General features: G+C 40.5%; 2 protein-coding genes across 2 annotated transcripts; both read right to left on the bottom strand.

Annotated features, from left to right (window-relative positions):
- Positions 1-5,505: 5,505 nt before the first annotated feature.
- On the bottom strand, positions 5,506-7,307 carry LOC115689698 (aspartic proteinase nepenthesin-1). The gene has a single exon (XM_030615838.2). The coding sequence runs from the start codon at positions 6,974-6,976 to the stop codon at positions 5,639-5,641; it is 1,338 nt and encodes a 445-aa protein (XP_030471698.2). The 5' UTR covers positions 6,977-7,307; the 3' UTR covers positions 5,506-5,638.
- Positions 7,308-8,767: 1,460 nt separating this feature from the next.
- On the bottom strand, positions 8,768-12,441 carry LOC115689677 (uncharacterized protein At1g10890-like). The gene is made up of 4 exons (XM_030615816.2): positions 12,259-12,441; positions 11,617-11,835; positions 10,222-10,441; positions 8,768-9,317 (listed from the first exon to the last, which is right to left on the bottom strand). Exons 1-4 carry the CDS (start codon positions 12,384-12,386, stop codon positions 9,060-9,062), a joined length of 825 nt encoding a protein of 274 aa, XP_030471676.2. The 5' UTR covers positions 12,387-12,441; the 3' UTR covers positions 8,768-9,059.
- Positions 12,442-19,792: the final 7,351 nt, after the last annotated feature.

Genomic DNA, 19,792 nt, shown 5'->3' with positions numbered 1-19,792 from the left:
ATTTGACTTATTCACTATGCTTTCCTTTGGGTATTCTTAATTCACTCGGTCAATTTTGGGGTTGGTCAAAGGTGTGCAAATCACAAGAATTTATCTAAATTTCAAATCATAACGAGGATTTGACTCGTTCATTATGCTTGTTGTTTCTTTTGATTTTGCATTTTTTTTTGGGAGGGGGGGGGGGTTTCTGTCATTTTGAAATAATTTTTAGTGTCGAATTTTATGGACCAAGCTGCACTGCCGACGAGAATTCTTTGAATTAAAGACAAGTTGTGAGTTCGACTAACACTAGGAAATCTAGGAAAAGGGGGCATGCACGGTTGAGAAAGGAGGAAAGATGTGATTAGACAGTTCTAGGAAATTGACCTGAATTATTGTGAACGGGGCTCAGTTAATTTAGGTTCAAAATCAATGAGTGATTTATTCGATTACATGATTTTTTTATGCGGATGCTTTAAGTTACCATTTATATATACATATATATATATGCAAATCATATTCTTCAGATATTGACCAAAAACATTATTTAGGCCAAAATTTGAGATTGAAAGTGGTGTTGAATTTGCTTCATAACAACACAATATATATTTACTTCACAAAATAACCAATCAAAGAGATGCAAAGAATAAAATCTAATCATGAATAAGTTATATTCTTCTATCTTTTTTTGGGGCGTGAGTGTGTATATGGGTCGGTGCCAAACAATTTCGCAAAAATTGACCGGCCTTCTTGCAATTGGTGCAAGGTCCGATCTCGTGGGATCTAATTTACTCTTCTTCTTTTCTTTTATTATTATTATGGGAGGAGGCAAAAAGGGTTCTTTTACAAATTCTGCTCTGACATATACCGACTCCCGCTATTTTGTGCCACAAAAAGTTGCTCTTGCTTATTCGTTTCATACACCAAAATAGGAGAGAATTATAAAAAAAAATTCTAAACTTATTGCAATTGTGTCAATTGAGTACAAGACATTTTCACGTTTTGCCAATTGAGCCATCCAGTTAATTTTGGCTGAAAATCACTAACGTGGACACCTGAAGTTCTACGTGGCACTGTCAGCGCTGATGTGAATATTCTTTTTAATAATATTTTCAATTCTTTATAATTTTTTCTTTTCTTTTCTTTTTCTTTTTCTTTTTTTCCTTACATTTAAGGCCGACAAGGGCCAGCCAGTTCTAGGCTAGGGCCGTGATGCCCTCGCTGGAGCGAGGGCATCACGGCCTCGCTGGATCTAAGGAAGGTCCACAATGGTCACGCTCTCGCCCAGTGCCGACAAGGGCCGGCCGATGACCTTTGTCGGCCCTAAGTCCAGGAAAAAAAGGAAAAAAGCAAAGAAAAGAAAAGAAAAAAAATATTTAAAAAAATCAAAATATTATAAAAAAATATCCACGTCAATGCCGACCGGGATGGCCATGTCACATAGGACGATTAGTGTCCGCGCTAGTGATTTCGACCAAAATTGGCCGGATGGACTCAATTGGGAAAACGTAAAAATGTTTAAGATTCAATTGGCATAATTAAAAAGTTTATGACTGAATTTGCACAATTACAATAGGTTTAAGACTTTTTTGGTAATTTTCCTCTATGGCACAACTTATGGTTTGATAAGAAAAGCTGTTGAATAAATAGAATTATCGATAATTATGTTATTTAATTTTAAGATACACGTCCATATGCCAATGGTCCATATATTAAGTGATTAGATTAATGTAAGTTCTTCACCTTGGCTAGTATCTTTCATGTTACTAAAGGAAGTATGCATGAATTAGTAACTAGGAATACTATTTCAATGACATTAACAAGAAAATACCCTTCAGCCTATTTATAATTATTAATAACTTATTCATGCGGTTGATAACCTTTTATATAAAGAAGTGAGTATTCACTTACATTCATTAAAATTGTTGTCAATAACTTTTTCTTTGCGAAAAGGCGTGTCTGTACTTATCCATGACAAGTAATTTTCATTGAGATTAGCGTCTTTTTCGTGATGAAGAGTAGTATTAATCTATCTCGATTTAGTAACTTCTCTATATAGTTTGTACTTTGTAATGTTGAAAAGTAAGAATTTGTATGTGGTTAGTATCCATGTAAAGGAGCCAATGACGGATTCCAACGCATGTGTGATTAGAATATATGAAGAAAAAAAAGGATGATGATTAGTAAGTGTCCATGTGTCAAATTTATGAAAGGGATTTCGCCCGATGCATACTTAACCCTTAGAAAAGTAGGGATCTCACGTGAAGCCTAACTCGAAGGGCGACGATGCGTTGGGTGCGCTCTTTTTGGTGCACCTAGAAAGCTGTCATTCAATGGATCATCATGCATACTTTACTAGAGTTAAATCCCACTTCCTCAATATGTGCCTATGACTATGCCATCCATATATTGTGCAAGACGTCGTTGGCTGAAATCTATAAAGAATGATACACAAGCATTGGTCCGTCAAAGTCTTACCCATCATCAGTTTGGTACTAAGACCCACTTTTTCTCTCTTGAATATCAGAATCAGATCGGAAAGGACGAAAATATCTGTCTCCGTTTCTGGTTCCAAAGATCATCTAACCACAAAAAGAAAAAGAAGAAGAAGAAGACCATTTTGAATCTAGGCTTGAACGAATGACACGCATTCTCAGTGAGGCCAGAAAGAGAGGATTTTCTCTTGGTGTCAACTCCAGTGTACTTTCGGTTCTGAAGATAAGGGCTAATCATCAGGAGACTTTCATGTAAGCCACGAAATGAGGCTCCTGTCAATTCGTCGATTGCAAAACCAGTACCTCTCCCTCACTTCAGTCACTCGTTTTCTGGGTCGGACCAGTGAGAGAGCGAATATTCAAGATTTGACATCCACAAGCACCATATCACTTTAAGCTTGGTTTGGGGACCATCCTTAGCCTACCCAGATTTCATTTGACTTGCTCATTTATCAAATTCATGTTATTTCGATTAGTATACTTTGTCTAACAGATATCCTGTGTGTTACGATGTATTTGTGGGGTATATTGACAAATACCATGAACTAGCATACGTATTCTTCTTGCGTTTTAGGTGAAAACTTGAGTTAGATCTGGCTTTTGTTTGTCAGGAATGTCCCTATAAAAGAGTCACAAGAAAATGGTATAAGAGCTGACAATGTATTCGCTGATAAGAGAATATATGTAATCTCAAACAGGTATAAGCATTGACTATGAATACTTTCGTCGTAAATTACTAACAATAGGGAACAAAATAAAAAAGAAACCACGCACGCATGCTAAGAGGTGATTGTCGTTTTAAGATCAAGGTCAGCTAACCTTGAAAAAGGGCTGGAAAAAAACAGGAAAATTGATGAAATTAAAGCGAGACCTCTGGTGTAATTAACAATATGAGACAAATTAAGATATTGCTAACGGACCACCTGGGCTTAGAATGGTTGGGCACCTGATACACTCAGTAAGCTCAATGCAGCGGCCATTTCTCTATAATATGGTACCACCGGATCTGTAAAAGGCTAAAGCAGCCCTACTTTCACTGTGCTACTACCGGGTAGGACTACTCCACTATTGGAGAGCGACTGACTGACTTTTACTGATCCTATATACTCAACCGGGAACACAACTAAGCTGGCCCATAACGAGAATGTGTTCTTCCTTTTTTTCATCGTCCAGAACTAATTTTGACTCGGAAGAACTACAGATCATTCACATTTCGAGGGCAAGCTCACTGTTTTAGCCTGTTACGACCTAATTTATGGCTCGTTTCCCTGTTCTTTATCATTTAGAGAGGCTGGTTTAGTTGATTTCCTAGGGTAAGGGGACATGAATATGCCATTATGGCGTCTTGCCAAGCCTACCGTCTCAGAACTATTCCAGCGTTGTTTCAAATGAACCCTAGGGACAAAATCCCTCCGGTTTCTCCATATATAGTTTCATCGGTTGAAATAGGTTGAGACATCAGCTGGAGCGGTGTGCGAGATGGAGGATTTATGTCCAAATTAATGTCCAATATAAGCGTATCAATTTGCTTTGCCAAATAACGAAGAATTTAGTTAGACTGTTTTTGGATGTGTTAGATAGTCATCTTGTGAAGCGTATAAATATCTTATGTACTCTTGATTATGAAATAAACACTAATTATACAGTTCTCTATTTCACATGATCTTATCTGGATAATATATTAGCAAAATCGAACCCAACTCAAGTTTGAACTTCAATTCGATAAACAATTGTTCTTTTTATGTGGAATTATTTTGAAATTTCACTTTTCAAATAACTCATCGATAACTGGATTCTTTAACATCTTACTGGTGGTTATTAGGTGACAAACATATTGTAGTCGTAGATAGGTATAGCTGGGGTCGTAATTTTTCCATGTTCAAAGAAAGTCTATATATGTTATTTGTATGCCTGCATAGCCTTTCCGACCCTTTTGGGATAAAAGGTGCCCAGGTCACCTAGTCGGGGTCAACCACGATTTTGTATGAAACTATTTTTTATTTCTTTGTCTTGAATTTCGTGAATAAATCTGTGGAAGAGGAAGTCAAAGGAGAAGTGCCTTAGCCTCTATAATAAAGGTGCATTCCGAGATGTGAAGTGGGAAATAAAAGATCTCAGAATTGGGGTTTTTCCTTGGGTATTAATCAATTAAGAAGTAGCGTTAGACGGGCCGGGAGGCAGCAGGTGCGGGGGCAAGAAACCCATCGCACAACAGTAAGTAAGCCATCGAAGGGTGACTAAAACACCGGCCCGAGTTAGTGGCGACGGGCTAGCTGGGGCATCTCTTGGATAGATAGAAAAGGAGGGTAGAGCTTTTGGTATTTTCATGTTGTTGAAGAGTGGAACAATGGACCAAATAACAACGAAGTTTTATTTGATGAGCTGGTAATTTGATATAATCCATTGTTCCGTGTCTTTATTGATTTTGATATCTCCAAAGTGAAAGCTATATAAACTCCATACCGTACCCCCAAAAGAAAAACAACTCACGAAATTTGGCCGAGGCAAGATAATTTTAACGATTTATCAAGTCAGTGATTATCACTAATGACACTAGTTCACAAGGTTGATTAAAGTATAGTAAGAAAAAGATTTAACTTAAATAATCAATGTACGTATTCTACTCAAATCTACATGTCTTTGGACATTAGATAATCATCCGACATCTTATTATATCTCGACATGTTTCATTTCACATAGATTAGGGTTTGTGTGTGGGAGTCTAGCATTATGGCCACATTCCTACGATACAAAATTTTCTCGGTAGGTTTATCAAATCGCTTCTTTAATCTAAAGCCGGAAGTGATATTGACATATGACGTAATTGATAGAGAGACAAGGTCTTGCGGCAGGTGAGCAACCTTAAGTTACACTCCACAGGTCAAGAATTGAACCTTAGACTTAAATCAATTTGGAAATCATAGAAGACGAACTTTCCTTGGGAAGCTTACCAAATTACCAACCGCACTCATAATCATAGTCCATCCAAATATAAAACCATAGGCACGCCACAATATGCTTACACCATTAGTGAGAAAAATGTTCTTTTATTGACTGACTAATTGATTAGCAATCATAAAAAAAGTCGTACCACCAAATGTAATCGGAGCAGCGCAAACAAACATAAGTATAATGCAAGCAATTGATTACACACATATCACGACTCACAATTTGTCGCATTTCGTGGGATGGAACGACAGAGTTTCCTTCTCGAGATCATGGATTACCAACGTGTTCTGTTGCTGGACGTTCCCAAAGATGGACATGCCATTTGAACTCCCCATGGCCAAGCAAACCAATCCCACGGTCGAATCTGCGATCATGTAGTTCTCCCCCGGCAGATCCAGATCCGTCCCTTCGAAGTGGAAGATCAGCTTCGGCACCTCAACCTGGCTTGTGTCCGAGGGCAGCTTGAAGCAAAGGTCGAGCCCCGTCGAGCCCGAGTCATCCACGGTGAGCTTGGTTTGGGACTTGAACTCCTTTTTAACCAAATCAAAAGCACTCTCCTCAATGTATGTGATGGTTGTGCCCGAGTCTATTATTAGGCCGCCGCTCCCATCACTTTGCAAGGCAAAAGTGGATTTCTTGATGGGCAAGAGAGTGTCACCTACAGAGATGCCTTCAAGAGAAAGATAGTAAAAGGAAGGTTGTGATGGGTTCTTGAGTAATGGGGTCGTTTTCATTGCACTTGTTGAGAGGTTCCCACCGGTTGCTTCACTTCCCATCAAGAGCTTGCTTGTTTTAGTGTCGTCAATTGATGTCAAGCAATAAGAGAATTTGGGCACACCAAGTTGTGAGACCAAGGACAAGGGGCCGCGCCCTAGGCCAACTAGGCCCGCGCCCTGGTCGAACCCGCTTCCCTCATTGTCCTCGCCGCACCCGAACCCGACTTTGGGGATAGAAACCGAATCGGCGAACGTGAAAGTCTCTGAGGCTAGAATACCTTGTGTTGAAGAGTAATCGCCGTAGGTATATAAGTACTCGCACCCGTCGCTGCCGCATGACGAAGTTGGTAGCACCTCGCAAAGTTGGCTGGTGCACGTGAGCTTGGAGAAGGTGGAGGACTTCTTCGGGTCAAAAATCGGCGTTGACTGATCGAAACATTGCCTGCATGGCTTGCACTGAGTCCATATAAGATCGCTCCCCGTGTCGACGATCGCCGAGAAACTATACGGGGGTGTGCCCATCGACAATTGCATGAGAAATTCTCCATTCCCCGCATGGACCGGAGACTCCAATTCGGTGTTATCCTCAGCCGCCAAAACCATGGCATTTAGCCTTTGTAAGCGACTTTTTCCACGCTTCATCGCACGCTGTAGACGCTCGAACTTGGTGAAGTTCTTCCCATGATCCACATGCTTTAGGGTCACCCTAAATCCAATTTGCTTAGCTTCCTTGTTCTCGAGGGCTCCTCTCGATGTCGAGAAAGACGGTGACGCAAGGGAAGCAACTATGGTTAAAACTAGGAGCACAGAAGATAGAATCGAATTCAATGAAGCCATGGCTGGATTTTGCAGGACTCCAAAGGGAGAGTGAGAATGAAAGAGGTAGGCGGTTGGTGATGAAAGGTTTTGGTGCAAGCTATATATAAAGGGTGTGCAGTTCAAGATGGTCTTATGTATATTGAGTTGCCAGATGAGAGATACGATGGAACTAAACGTGTTAAAAGAACGTTTCCATCGAAAATGGAGGAGAGAATAAGGATCTAGGAATTGAAGAAGAAGGAGTAGAAGAGGGAGCGATTGGAGGATGATTAACACTTGAAAAGATTGTGATCCAGGGTGCAAAGTACAAGTGGACACTATTGAGAGATGTACCAACTTCAATGGAAGTTGAGATATCGCCCTTATAATCGCAGCTATTGCCGGGTCTTTCTTGCGTGGTGGTTGAGGAAAATGAGATCAAAACAATTTTTGTGAGCCAAGTATCATCATTCCCTCACGCTTCTCTTTCTCGGCTTGGTGGACTCCCTTCTGCTTTATGTCCTCTTCATCGTGTCTTTATCATTGTTGGATACTTTATACATACATATGTATATATATTTATATATTTACGTACATATGTATGTATGTCAGCAATTGAACCATATGTGTCTCGTGTACATGCATGTGTGCGTATTATTAGAATAGTATGATAAAACAATACATGTCATCTTAACATGATAGAACAATGATAAGGGAAAGGTGGTGGTGGTGGTGGGTGGACTAACTCAAGTAGGGCTTATTTGGTTTTTGCGATACGTGTTGGCTATGCAAAGGGCTTGTCTATTAGGACCTCCCTTCGGTTTCTGGCGATAAATTTGGGTCCTTTCGAACATGATATGATATATAATATAGCTTCATTCCTTACTTAGGTTACTAGTTACTACCACTTTGACGAATGCTATTAATATATATGAACTTGGCCATGATATTATATAGGTTTTGATGAGTTCAGCAATGGACGTTCCACGACCTTCTTCCGACCAAATCATCGGTCCGTATAGCTCAGCTAAATTTGACTAAACTTTTCAATCCGGAGAAAATTAATTTTATGCACCTCACTTGGACGATGGTTCCCCCCCAGTTTACACATTGTTGATCTTGCCGTAGAAATATTGTAACCCCATTTTGCCCAACGGCAAATGCAGAAATCTCTTTTAAGTAGAGAATTCGACTGCTTCAATCGCTTCTGTAACAATCACCAATTATTGGGAAAAAAAAATTAAGTAGGTCGATTCCAGTGCTATTTTCGTAGCATTTGACGTAAGAATATGCTGTTAAATTGTCTTTTAGCATGCACGCATGATTATTGTGATCTTAAGAGAGTTGAGATCTCAAGGTTTCGAAAACACACCATTTGCATTCTCTATTAGCTGATAGCGTTCTGTTAAAGATATCTTTCTAAGATATTATTGTGGAGATTTGAAGATATCCTTGTTAACCATTCATGTGGGTATCTTCTACGTGATTGGATTTGTATCTAGCTTTGTGATAATGATATTAAGCTCGATTTTCTCTGATATGATATGAGCCATAGTTGTACCATGATCACAGTGAAGCAATTAGATCGTTCCATCATTCTTCCATTTTCTTGAAAATAGTACAATGCTAACAGAGGACTATATCGTTTGAAAGCGAGGAAGTATAATATTTCACTCGTGCATTGCCTTGATCTACACATATCTGCTATGCATTACAGTAGCCAAACAAGTTGTTCCAGGGAGTCCAAATCCATGGAACAGGGAATGGGAAGATTATGTTTGATCGAGTATTGTTTGCAGAGAAAAGTAAGACATTAGGATACGACCAAGCTTACAATGAAAACCATGTGAAATCGAATTAAAACTTTTTGCGAGAGATAATACATATATAACCTCTAAGATGAAGATGGTACAAAAATAACTCGGAAGATTATCAAATCTCTTCGTCTAAGCCGAATGGCAGAAGATGAAGTGAAATGTTTCTCCTATGCCAAATACAAAGGGCACTTTTTAATATTAAAGGACCTGACGGGGCAGATAGGCAGCGACTTCCATACTGCTAGTTCTGGTTAAGGGTCATCATCCCAATATATAAAGGAGTTGCACAAACATGAGAATGACGCTCACGAACCGAACGACACTTTCGGCCGCGACTTGTTTTTACCAGACGAGTTCATTTGCTTCGCTCGTTCTTCTTCCTCTTCCAGCTTTTTCCTTCGAGCAGCTTCTTCCTTTTGCCTTTGAATTAGCTCCAATTCACGATGACGCTCCTCCTCCTTCCGTTGTTGCTCCAAAGCCTCCCTTCTCTGTGACTCTTCCACCCTCCTCTTGTTCTCTTCTAGCATCCGGTCCAGCTCCTCTCTCTCTTTACGAGCTTGTTCCTGGGCAAGTTGCCAAGCAAAATAAAACCATCACTACTTGATGGTTAGCACATGACGCATAAACGAAAATTAATAGAGCAGGACAAAAAAGTCTCATTAGTTCATTTGTTTTACTTATTCGTTGTCAGGATTGAGTGCCTTTCCCACCCCTTTTAATCTGTATGGTTTCTCGTTCAACTCAATTTGGTATAGCAGGTCCAGGAACCACACCCAGGAGGAGAGTCGGAAAATACTAAAGGTCGCCATTACACTAATCACAGCCATGAAAAGGAAACAAGCATCCCTTCGATGTTTATGATGACTAACAGTCCTAATGGTCGTGCCATATAAAAATGTCCTAATGCATTCACGTATAACGCTTACGGTAAAGTTTAGCCAATTCTTATTTCAGTGAATCTCAAATTCACAACCTCACTAGCAAAAATTGAGAACACCACCACCATGACAATCAGAAAAACGTTTTATCAGTAAATCTGTAGAGTCATCACACCTGCCATTGACCCACTTCTTCTCATGAGCAAAAGGAATCCGTGTTTACAGCTACAGTTCCTGAGCCGTCCCTGACTAAGAGAATTTTCCGGCCACGCCATTTCTTTTGTAAAAGGATATAGCTTTCTTCAAAACTTAAACTTGCAGAAGTTTGAGACGACAAAGCTTAAGGAAACCGACAAAAAAAAGCATGTGCGTGCACACAGAAAACAAAGAAAATCCCAAGCAAAAAATCTTTGTGGCTAGATTATGATTCAGGTGTTTTTCTGTCCTGTTTCTCAAATGGATATCAGAGTTTTGTCTATTAGGTGGATGACCCATACAAAATAAAAACAAAGCTGACGAGACAAACTTTCAGTAGCCACTCGACGGAAATCAGAAAGGTCAGTATCTGTGAAATGTCCGATATCCTTACTTCCTTTTGTCTAGCCTCCATTAAAGCAGCTTCCTTTTCTTTTTCAAGTTGAGCTGCAACGTCTCCAAACAATTTCTTCCGAGCTTCTTCTGTCCGCCTCTCTATTTCTAACTTAACTTCCTCAGAGTTCAACTTCTCCTCTACATTTTTCCGAATCTCTTCCTCCAGTCTTTTAGCAGTTTCCTCCTCCAACAACTTCAATTCTGCCTCATGTTGAAGCCTGAAAGCACATGCAAACAATTGAAATGTGAAGGATTTCCATATTCATCATAAAATGTAACAGAAGCCACAGGGGAAAGGCAAAATAACCTTCCATAGCCAAATAGAAAACAGCAATTCCGCTGAGCAAAACCATATTTGGATCACCCTTGTACATGAAAATCATACGACATCACATGCTAAATTAATCTTATGCCGACCGGCATGCCTGTTGGAAAATATTCCGGTCCATCACACGTGAAGTTTCAATGTAATTAGAAGACCAGCCCCAATTCGTTATCAAAGCTAACAAGATGGAATCTGGGTTGCTTCCTTCAAATTAGCCAATACAGAAGAACGTAAAGAAACCTGTGGCACACAAAAACAATCATATTCATATGCCTAGCATGCTGTCGAGACAATCCAAAATTCCTACAAAACACGAACAGCAGCAAATTTACTAACAACCACATACTGAGCACCTTGATGTAGTAAATCGTCCTAAAAAAACCACTATCAACTTTTACAGTGAATGAATGCAAAATTTTCTTGGAAGACCACTCTTTTGTTATCACCATACAAATTATTGTCAATTATGCTATAAAAGCCTAAGTTATTGTTTCAGTGCAATTCACACTAGGAAGCTTCCTCTAAGTTGTCACCTCGTGTTCACTACTCCACTTAAATAGTTATGGCACGCTCTAATGGCTTATACCAGCAGCAGATGCATATCGCTATCTCCTCATGAACAACTAGAGAGATGAAACCATCACTGTATGGTGGCCTCAACCGAAACTAGCAAATTCATCAACCAACTTTCAGGTTCTTCTTTCTAATTGCATCTGTTCTCCACATCTTCCCTCACATACAAATACTGTTGAGGATTTTTTTGTTTATCAGCACAGGTGTTTATAGTGGTGTACTTGTAAATTTTCCTAATTTCTATACTTCCTCTGTATTTGAAGTTAACATGTTCACAATATCCCGTTGTTAATGGAATATATAACCATATTGCACTTCTATTAGACATATATCAGCAGCATATGCTAAGACTACATGCTCAGAAATTTATACCATCCCCAACAAACAAATTATTAAACTAAATGACACAGCATAAGATCAAGAAAGAAAATGCAGGCAGCATTTGCAATCGAAATTCATGAAAGTAGGCAAAACAATCTCCAAAGCCATAAGCACCTTTTCTTTTCGTCTTCTTCTCTCTTCAGCTTCTCAGTGACAATCGGCGGCTCTGTCAGCACAGGACTCGGACTGCGAGACTTGGGGGGAGGAGACAACGAGCTACTAGGACTTCTCTGTCTTCGATGCCGCCTAGGCATCGGCGACTGACTCTTGCGCCGCCTGTAGGACGAGGAACGGCTCCTGCGGCGACGCGAAGAACTCGACCGACTTCTTCTTCTACATAAAGAAAGACTCTATCTTTATCATCTAGCAGACTAGGAAGAAAAACACAGAGGAACATAGCAGCCTCTAGCAACAAAATTGACATAGTCTCCGACACACATGATTAAGGAAAAGATTTGGGATGCAACTAGAATTGCTACACATGAATACAAATGCGAAGGACACCCATGTCAAGATGTTCATTCGTCGTTGTTAGCTCGAAACACATCTCTTCACAAGCTAAAAGGGAAAAACGCAGACAAGAATTCGTGAACTCTTGGACAAAACCCAACATTTCCATCGCAGACAGTGATGAGCTTCACGGACGATGATGGGGTAGGAAGAAAAGAGATGCGAATTGGAAAATTTCTTCGAGAGCGCGATCTCCGAAAGGTCGAATCAACGAGCACTTTCGGGTAGAGAGGGGAAAGAGGGGACCTGGAGTGAGAATTGGAATGGGGCGAGCGGCTTCTCTCCCTCCTGCTCCGGCGGCCGTGGCGGTGGCTCACCGGCGACGGAGAGCGCCTCCTCCGGTACGACGGCGAGCGCGAGATGCTGCGAGCCATCTTTGTCTCGTGTGCCTCTTCCAGTGCGATCGACCAAAGCTAAAGACAAGAGGATGCGGAGCACGGAGTGTAGTGGGAAAAAACATGGGCAAGAACTCCAAGTTTGGCCTCGTGACTTTTGCCATTTATGCAATTAGGTCCTTATACATTTTATTTGTTCAATTTGGTCATTTAATTTGTCGGTACTCAGTACACTCGATAAGTAGAGCCGGCAAAATGGATTCCAAACCCATTTTGTGACTATGATATAGTGAGCCCAATTTGATTTGGGTAACTCGTTTTTTTTTTTTTTGTAAAACAGGCTAAATCGGGTTGAGGAAAATTTAATGCCCCAAAAAACAGGTCATGTGCGGGTCACTTTAGCAACCCGTTTTAACCAAAGCCCAAAGAAGTTGCTTCTAGAGTCCATATGGTCGCGAGAGTCTCTTTGCTCACACATCAAACCTCCCTCCATCCTCACACATCATCGAGAGTCTCCTCGCTCGTTGCTCGATCGAATCCAACTTCGCTCTTCGCTCCGCACTAGTGATCCATGCCACGGTCGCTCACCTCCGTTAGCCTTCTAAAGAGCCGAACTCAATCTGTCTTCGGCATCGCAGGCTTCGCGTACCTGCTGTGAGTAACTTATCAATGATAAGGTAAAATATCGACAGTTTTGTTGATTTACTTCGGTTGACGATGGAATTCGGATTTTAATGTTCCCCCACTTTCATGCCCATTATATTCATTTCGGTGATGGAAATTCTCTTCATATCACTTCTAATAAGTTTCCCGACACTCACTCCGAGAACTCGATGAAGTTGAAGCGTACCACCATTTGAAAACGGTCTCCTCCTACTCGTCCTCCTTGACAATATGTCCCTCATCACCTACAACTTTTTATTCAAGAAGCACCAGCCCGAGGGATAAATAAAGGAATGTTATAACAGGGCCAGAATGTATGAGGCAAAAGCCACCAAAAATCATAAATTATGCCCGCTGTGTTACATATATTCTAAATTTTTTTCTTCGACACCAAAAATTCTAAATCTGTATCTGTGTAACACATTTACCCTCCATCAAAATTTTGTTAATGAGAACCCTTAAAAATCTACCTACGTGGACGCCAGAAAGCAAATAGCATTGACATAGCAAATGATATAGAAACGACATTGTTTTGGCTGAAAATTCGTTTAACGGAACCTTAAAGAAAAGTAAACGTGTCACATATGTACAAGTTTGGAATTTTTTATGTCACAAGAAAAAATTTGGGTAAATGTGTCATAGTGGATATGGTTTTGGGTTTTTAATGTCACAAAAAAAAAATTCAAGGTAAATGTGTCACAGTGAGTATAATTTGGAGTTTTTTTTTTAGGTTTTTCCCGAATATAAGAAATTGAAGAATGATCATATTTGAAATTAGATGGGTAATGGCCTAGAATTCAGCAATAACTGCTGCGTAGGATGAACTAAGATGGCATCTCCCAAGTATCTTTTTATCCATAATTTGACTATCTAGGCCTGCTTTGCGAGAAAAGTGTCAAAAAAGTCCCCAACTTTTTGCATTATATTCATTTTGGTTATGAAACTCTTTTTTTGTAATAAGTTCGACTCCTAAACCTTTTGTATTGGTGCCAATTCAGTCCTAAACCTTTTGTTTTTATGCCAATTCAGTCCTTCCATCCAATTTTGACCGGATTTTATTGACATGGACGTCAACCGGCCACCGGCGCTGACGTGAACAACTTTTAATAATATTTTAATTTTTTTGAATTTTTATTTATTTTTTTCTTTCTTTTTCCTCCCCTCCCTCCTTCCTCTAGCCGGTCGTTGGACCGGCGACCGGCTAGAGGCCACCTCGCCGGCACTGGCAGCTCCCTCGCCAGAGGCCTACGACCTGTAAGTTTGGAATTTCGCACAAGTTAGGGCCATTTCACTAGGCAGGGGGTTTTAAGCTCACAAAAGGCCACGAGGTCGAAGGCCTATAGGTAGGGGCTTTTAAGCCTTGCCTAAAATAAGCGAGGCCCATCCTTGAATTATGCCGAAATCGAGCCTCGCCTGACAGTTTACCGGCTAATGACGACCTCGCCCGGACATCCGGGGTGGTACCCAACCTATTTCGCCACCCATGGGGAGGCTCGCCTTTTACCGCGACTATACCACCGAATCCCAAACTCGACACTGTGACAGTTTAGCCAGAAGAGGAGAGGAAAAAAAAAGAAAAGAAAAAAATAAATAAATATTCAAAAAAATATTATTAAAAAGTTGTCACGCAGATCGGCTTGGCCAGAGTAACTGGCCGACCTGATAGAAAATTCAACTAAAATTGGAATTAGAAGAGTGACTGTAAAATTAAAACAAAAGGTTTAGAGGTGAATTGGCACTAATGCAAAAGATTTAGGATTGAATTGGCACCAAAAAAAGGTTTAGGACTAAATTAGCACTAATGTCAAAGGTTTAGAACTGAATTGGCATCAAAAAAAGGTTTAGAACTAAATTGGCACCAATGCCAAAGGTTTAGAACTTTTTTTACACTTTTCCCCCTGCTTTGCTCATGAAGATAAACTCCAGATGGCATTATATTGTTGCATACAGTATAATACAGATGCTAAGCAACTTATATCCGACCCTGTTAAAGCAACTGACTAATGACACTGGATCAGGGCGATTTCCAATTCGGTCTTGACCGGGCGATTACCAGGATAAAAAGCCCTTGGAGGTGATCGAAAGAAAGTTGTCTTTCCCAGAACTCATAAACGACTTCTCTAGAATTCATAGCCACTTTTCTCCCACAAGATTGTCTGACGCTAGTTTGTGAAGTCAAGTAATATTAGTCTTGTTTGGCCAATAAGAAAAGTAATATTTGTCTAGAAATCAAGCACCTGAGCATTTGCTGCCTCCTTTGGAAAGACTTCCTGAATTCTAGCATGTCGGTGGGACTGCGATGACTGAGTAGTGATGAATTAAAGCAAACATTGCGTAACATGGGTGAAACCCTTATAACAAAACCTAGAGAAGTAGTTATGATGGTCGCCCCTCCCTACCCTGTAGACCCTGTAGAAAAGAAAAAAAAAAAAAAGCTGCTAAGTAAAAGTCTTCGATCCTTCAATTCCACATTTCACTATTCACTAATGTTAATGCGGAATTTGGAGTTTGGACTTTAAAGGGCACGAAGTCTCATCGAACTATATATGACCTTTCTTTATGCTAAACTTATCCGCAGTTCACCCTTTTTCAAGTTTGAGAGATTAATATTCTTTTAATATATACTTATGTCTTGTGAAAAAGCAACTAATATGCAATGTCATTATATCTGTAATTAATTTGTAAGTGCCTATGTTTTGGAAGATTAGTTCAATTATTACAAGTATACCTCAAATGAATAGAAGCTAGATCACTATTCTCGAATGACCGAACTTTCTAATGACATGCTCAGATCGTCTTAGTAAGAGATTTTGAGGAGCATTATCCTCTTACTTGGAAATATTACGACCAAAAAATTGTTTGACTTAGAATTAACAGATTCAACCAAAAGACTTATAACTCTCCAAGCAATTTGCACACAAGGATGCAAATACTTCTTATTAATGCAAAAGTGACTCGCTCAACTGATAATCTCTCTTCTATAGTAACCGGGCACGAATTCCTCAAATGGGCCTACTTATTAATTTCCCTAGAAGAAAGTTACTCAACGAATCTCGGTTACTATACATACATATATATATATATATGGAGATGTTGTATGCTCCAACATTGTATCGCGTAACGCCAAGACTTTATCATACTTAAGTACAAACCGTCGTGAAATATGATGCTTTTCGTCTAACACGATTTTGTCATGCATTGATTTCATGCGTCGGCTTAACCGGCAACAGAGTGAGAGGCACTTTCCAAAAAACGGCCAGTCCAGTCGCTTCCTCCATGCTCACATCTCCCTACATTATTCCCTCCGCCCTGCCCCGAATGTCAATAGTTTGACATTATTCCCCTTATAATCAATCGGACTATTCTCGAACCTCTCGGGCACAAACTCCTTGGGTCATTCCACAAGCCCGAATCCCACCCAATGCCCCACAGGTTGACCTGGACATGGGTCTTTTAGTACTTCGCCCATCTTCGGCCATCTTTTGAGTCGGCGAAGCTTAGGATCTTTTAGTACTTCGAAATGGCTTTCTCTTGAATGTCAGCTCGTGTGAATCGGGGTTCGGGGGAGACAATTATGGTGCAAACAAAGCTAGTGTGCGAGCTGCGCATAGCGGACAACAATGGGTGTCCGCTAAGGGCGAGCTTTTCGTTAGTGCGTGGGAGTCATTTTGTTAGTGAGTAAGCTTGGTTTAGCCGATTTGTAGCGGATGTAGCGTTTTGCTCGATTTTGATGTTGTTTTTCGCTTATTTAATAGGATTGCGAGTTCAACGGTTCGAGTAACCTTAATTGGTTGGTTTTTGAGCATTCCCGGGTGAGTTAGGATTGAAAGGCCCGAACTAGCCCAAACTAATTTCTTAACATAAAAAGTATGGTAAATACAAAATACAGATAATAAATATTACGTTATTTATACTCGGAACACTCTAATAAAGTCATGCGTAAGTTAAAAAACATAAACATAAAGACATATATATATATATATAAGTGACTATTGCGGCTGAAAATATAACCGGCCGGGACCGGTTTAGTTCGGTCCGAGCCAAAAATGCCTTGAGCCCACCCCCGATCGGTGCTGACCCCAAAGCAAGTGATTGATGAAAATATTAAAATGCAATGCATCCATTTAAAAATTGTCCAAGAAGTCTATTTCCTCGCCACCCGCCCGAGGGCAGATCAGTCCAAACGAATAATAATGTGAAGACCATGATTTATAATCAATCTTCTAGAAAAGAAAAAAGAAATCGATGCTTCCTATCCCATCTACTTTTTGCAGATGATTCTATTTTCTTTGTGGATGGAAAGGTTAGTGAATGCCAGAACTTATCCTCTATTCTACATCAGTACTGCTTCGCAACAGGTCAGGCAATCAATCTCAACAAATCAGGAGTTTTTTTCAGTTCAGGATGTCCGCATCAATTGAGAAGGAATATGGCCCAAGAATTGCGAGTTCCGGAGATTGACAAAACGGGGAAGTACCTAGGAATCCCCTCCGATTGGGGTCAAACAAAAAAACAGATGTTCGCATGGATTTTGGCGAGAGTAAACATGAAGTTGGAAGGGTGAAAAGAAAGTTTTATCTCCAAAGCGGGTAAAGAAATCTTGATAAAAGCGGTCGTACAAGCTTTACCACAATATGCGATGTCCATTTTCAAAATCCCAGTATCCATTTGCAAGGCCATAGAGAGGAAGATAGCTTTATTCTGGTGGAAAACACATGCATCAAAAGCCGGCCTTCATTGGAGAAGATGGGAGATACTGAAGCAAACGAAAGATAAAGGAGGTTTGGGCTTCAAAGACCTCATCACGTTTAACAAAACAAGCTTGGAGAGTCTCTCAAACTTCAGATACATTATGGTGCAAAGTTCTAAAAGGATGTTACTTTCCAAACATCGATTTCTGGCATGCAGTTAAGGGTTCTCATCCATCGTGGGGCTGGCAGAGCCTTCTTATGGGAAGAGATGCCATTTCGAAGGAGGTGAGATGGAAAGTGGGTAACGGGCAACATATTAGAATCAGGGAAGATAGATGGCTAGAAAGGGGCGAATTAGGAGGACCAAAAAACCAACATGAACCCAACATGGTAGCAGATTTGATCGCCCCAACGGAACATCTCTGGAATGAGCAACTTTTACATAACTTATTCGATGAAGAAGTTGTGAATGAAATCCTAGCTATTCCACTACCATCAACCCCGAAAGAAGACTCGCTAGTGTGGTCATCAAATAGGTCCGGTTGTTATTCTGTCAAAAGCGGATACAATGAGCTACGAAAGAATGAGAACACACATGGCTCTGGGCAGCCCTCTTCTTCCTACCAAATACCCAACGATCTATGGAGCAAAATTTGGAGGCTAAAAACACTCCCAAAAGTCAGACTTTTCATGTAGAGCGTCTGCCAAGATGCATTACCTACAAGGGTAAACTTGTTCAAGAGAAAAGTATTAGCTGAACCTTTTTGCCCATTGCGTCGAAAAAAGCCCGAGATAGTCGAGCATCTATTCCTTCTCTGCGACAAGACAAAGTAGGTTTGGTCAAATCCCTATTTCAACATCCACTTTTCTCACCAACAGGTCACTAGATTTGAGGAGTGGTTGCAAAACTACAATGATATGACCCAGAAAAACATACCTTTCGAGATCATCGCAGTCACCCTCTGGAAAATCTGGTTAGCGCGTAATACCCTAGTATTCCATCATGAGCAGACAGACCCAATTAACATAATTGAATCGGCTCTAGACATGCATTGTAATTACGCGAAGTGGAATAGAAGCAACTTAAAGAGTGAAGCAGTACCGCTGAACTTAAAACCGAGATGGAGACCACCAGACCCTGGTTTGCTAAAGATAAACATCGATGGATCTCACCTCTCAGGGACCATGGAAGGGGCAATTGCATGCGTATGTCGCGATTCAGAAGGAAGATTGATGGAAGGCCTTGCGCGACCAGTCCGAGCATCTTCCGCCCTTCAAACCGAAGCCCTTGCCTGTCTCTATGCCCTCAAACACTTTGCGATCGGCCTCATTTAAAACTAATCTTTGAGTCCGATTGTTCAACGTTGATAAGGCATTTGAGAGATTCTTCCCTCTGTCCTTGGGATGTTGAGCCAATTATCACTGATTGTATTGGCCTCTTGGCTTTTTTTGAGAGTTTAGAATTGGTCATTTGCACCCGTGACTCAAATAGATTAGCAGACTGGGTTGTAAAGGCGTCAAGGTGTAAGACCCTCCCCGGAAACTGCGTTTGTAACCCCCCTTCCTCTCTTTGGGAAATCCTGTGTTTTGATGCCCCTTACTCTTGTAGGTGGGCCCAGGTTTAATGAAATGATATCTCTATTTCGACCCAAAAAAAAAAAAAAGATAGGAAGGTATAGCGAACAAAAACCCACCAAACCCATTTTTGCTGATCACAAACAATTTAGGCTGTGTTTGGTAGACCGGATATAATTCTGAATAAGACAATTTTTATCCTATGCGGTGTTTGGAAGAACACCGGATCGGGATATGTCTGAATATGATCCGGATATAAGCCGGATAGGATATGAAAAAATTAAGAAAAAAAATAGAAAAAAGAGAAAAATCCCTTGGACTCGCTTGTTGTTCACAACTCGACGTTGTCCCTGCGAGGTTTGGACCTCTCAATCGATCTATCTTCTCACGGTCGACTCGCCGCCGCCGCCCTTAAGATGAATTTTTTGAAAGAATTTCCGGCAGAGTTCATCCTCTTCTTCGCTTTCAGCACACAGGGCCGAGGAGATGGCTCTCTCTTCTCTGCTTGAAGCCAAC

This window comes from Syzygium oleosum, unplaced genomic scaffold (genome assembly GCF_021117445.2).
Source record: "Syzygium oleosum isolate NSW1041296 unplaced genomic scaffold, Sole_v2.1 Sole_v2.06, whole genome shotgun sequence".
Taxonomy (NCBI): Eukaryota; Viridiplantae; Streptophyta; class Magnoliopsida; order Myrtales; family Myrtaceae; genus Syzygium; species Syzygium oleosum.
This window is presented reverse-complemented; position numbering and strand designations above follow the sequence as displayed.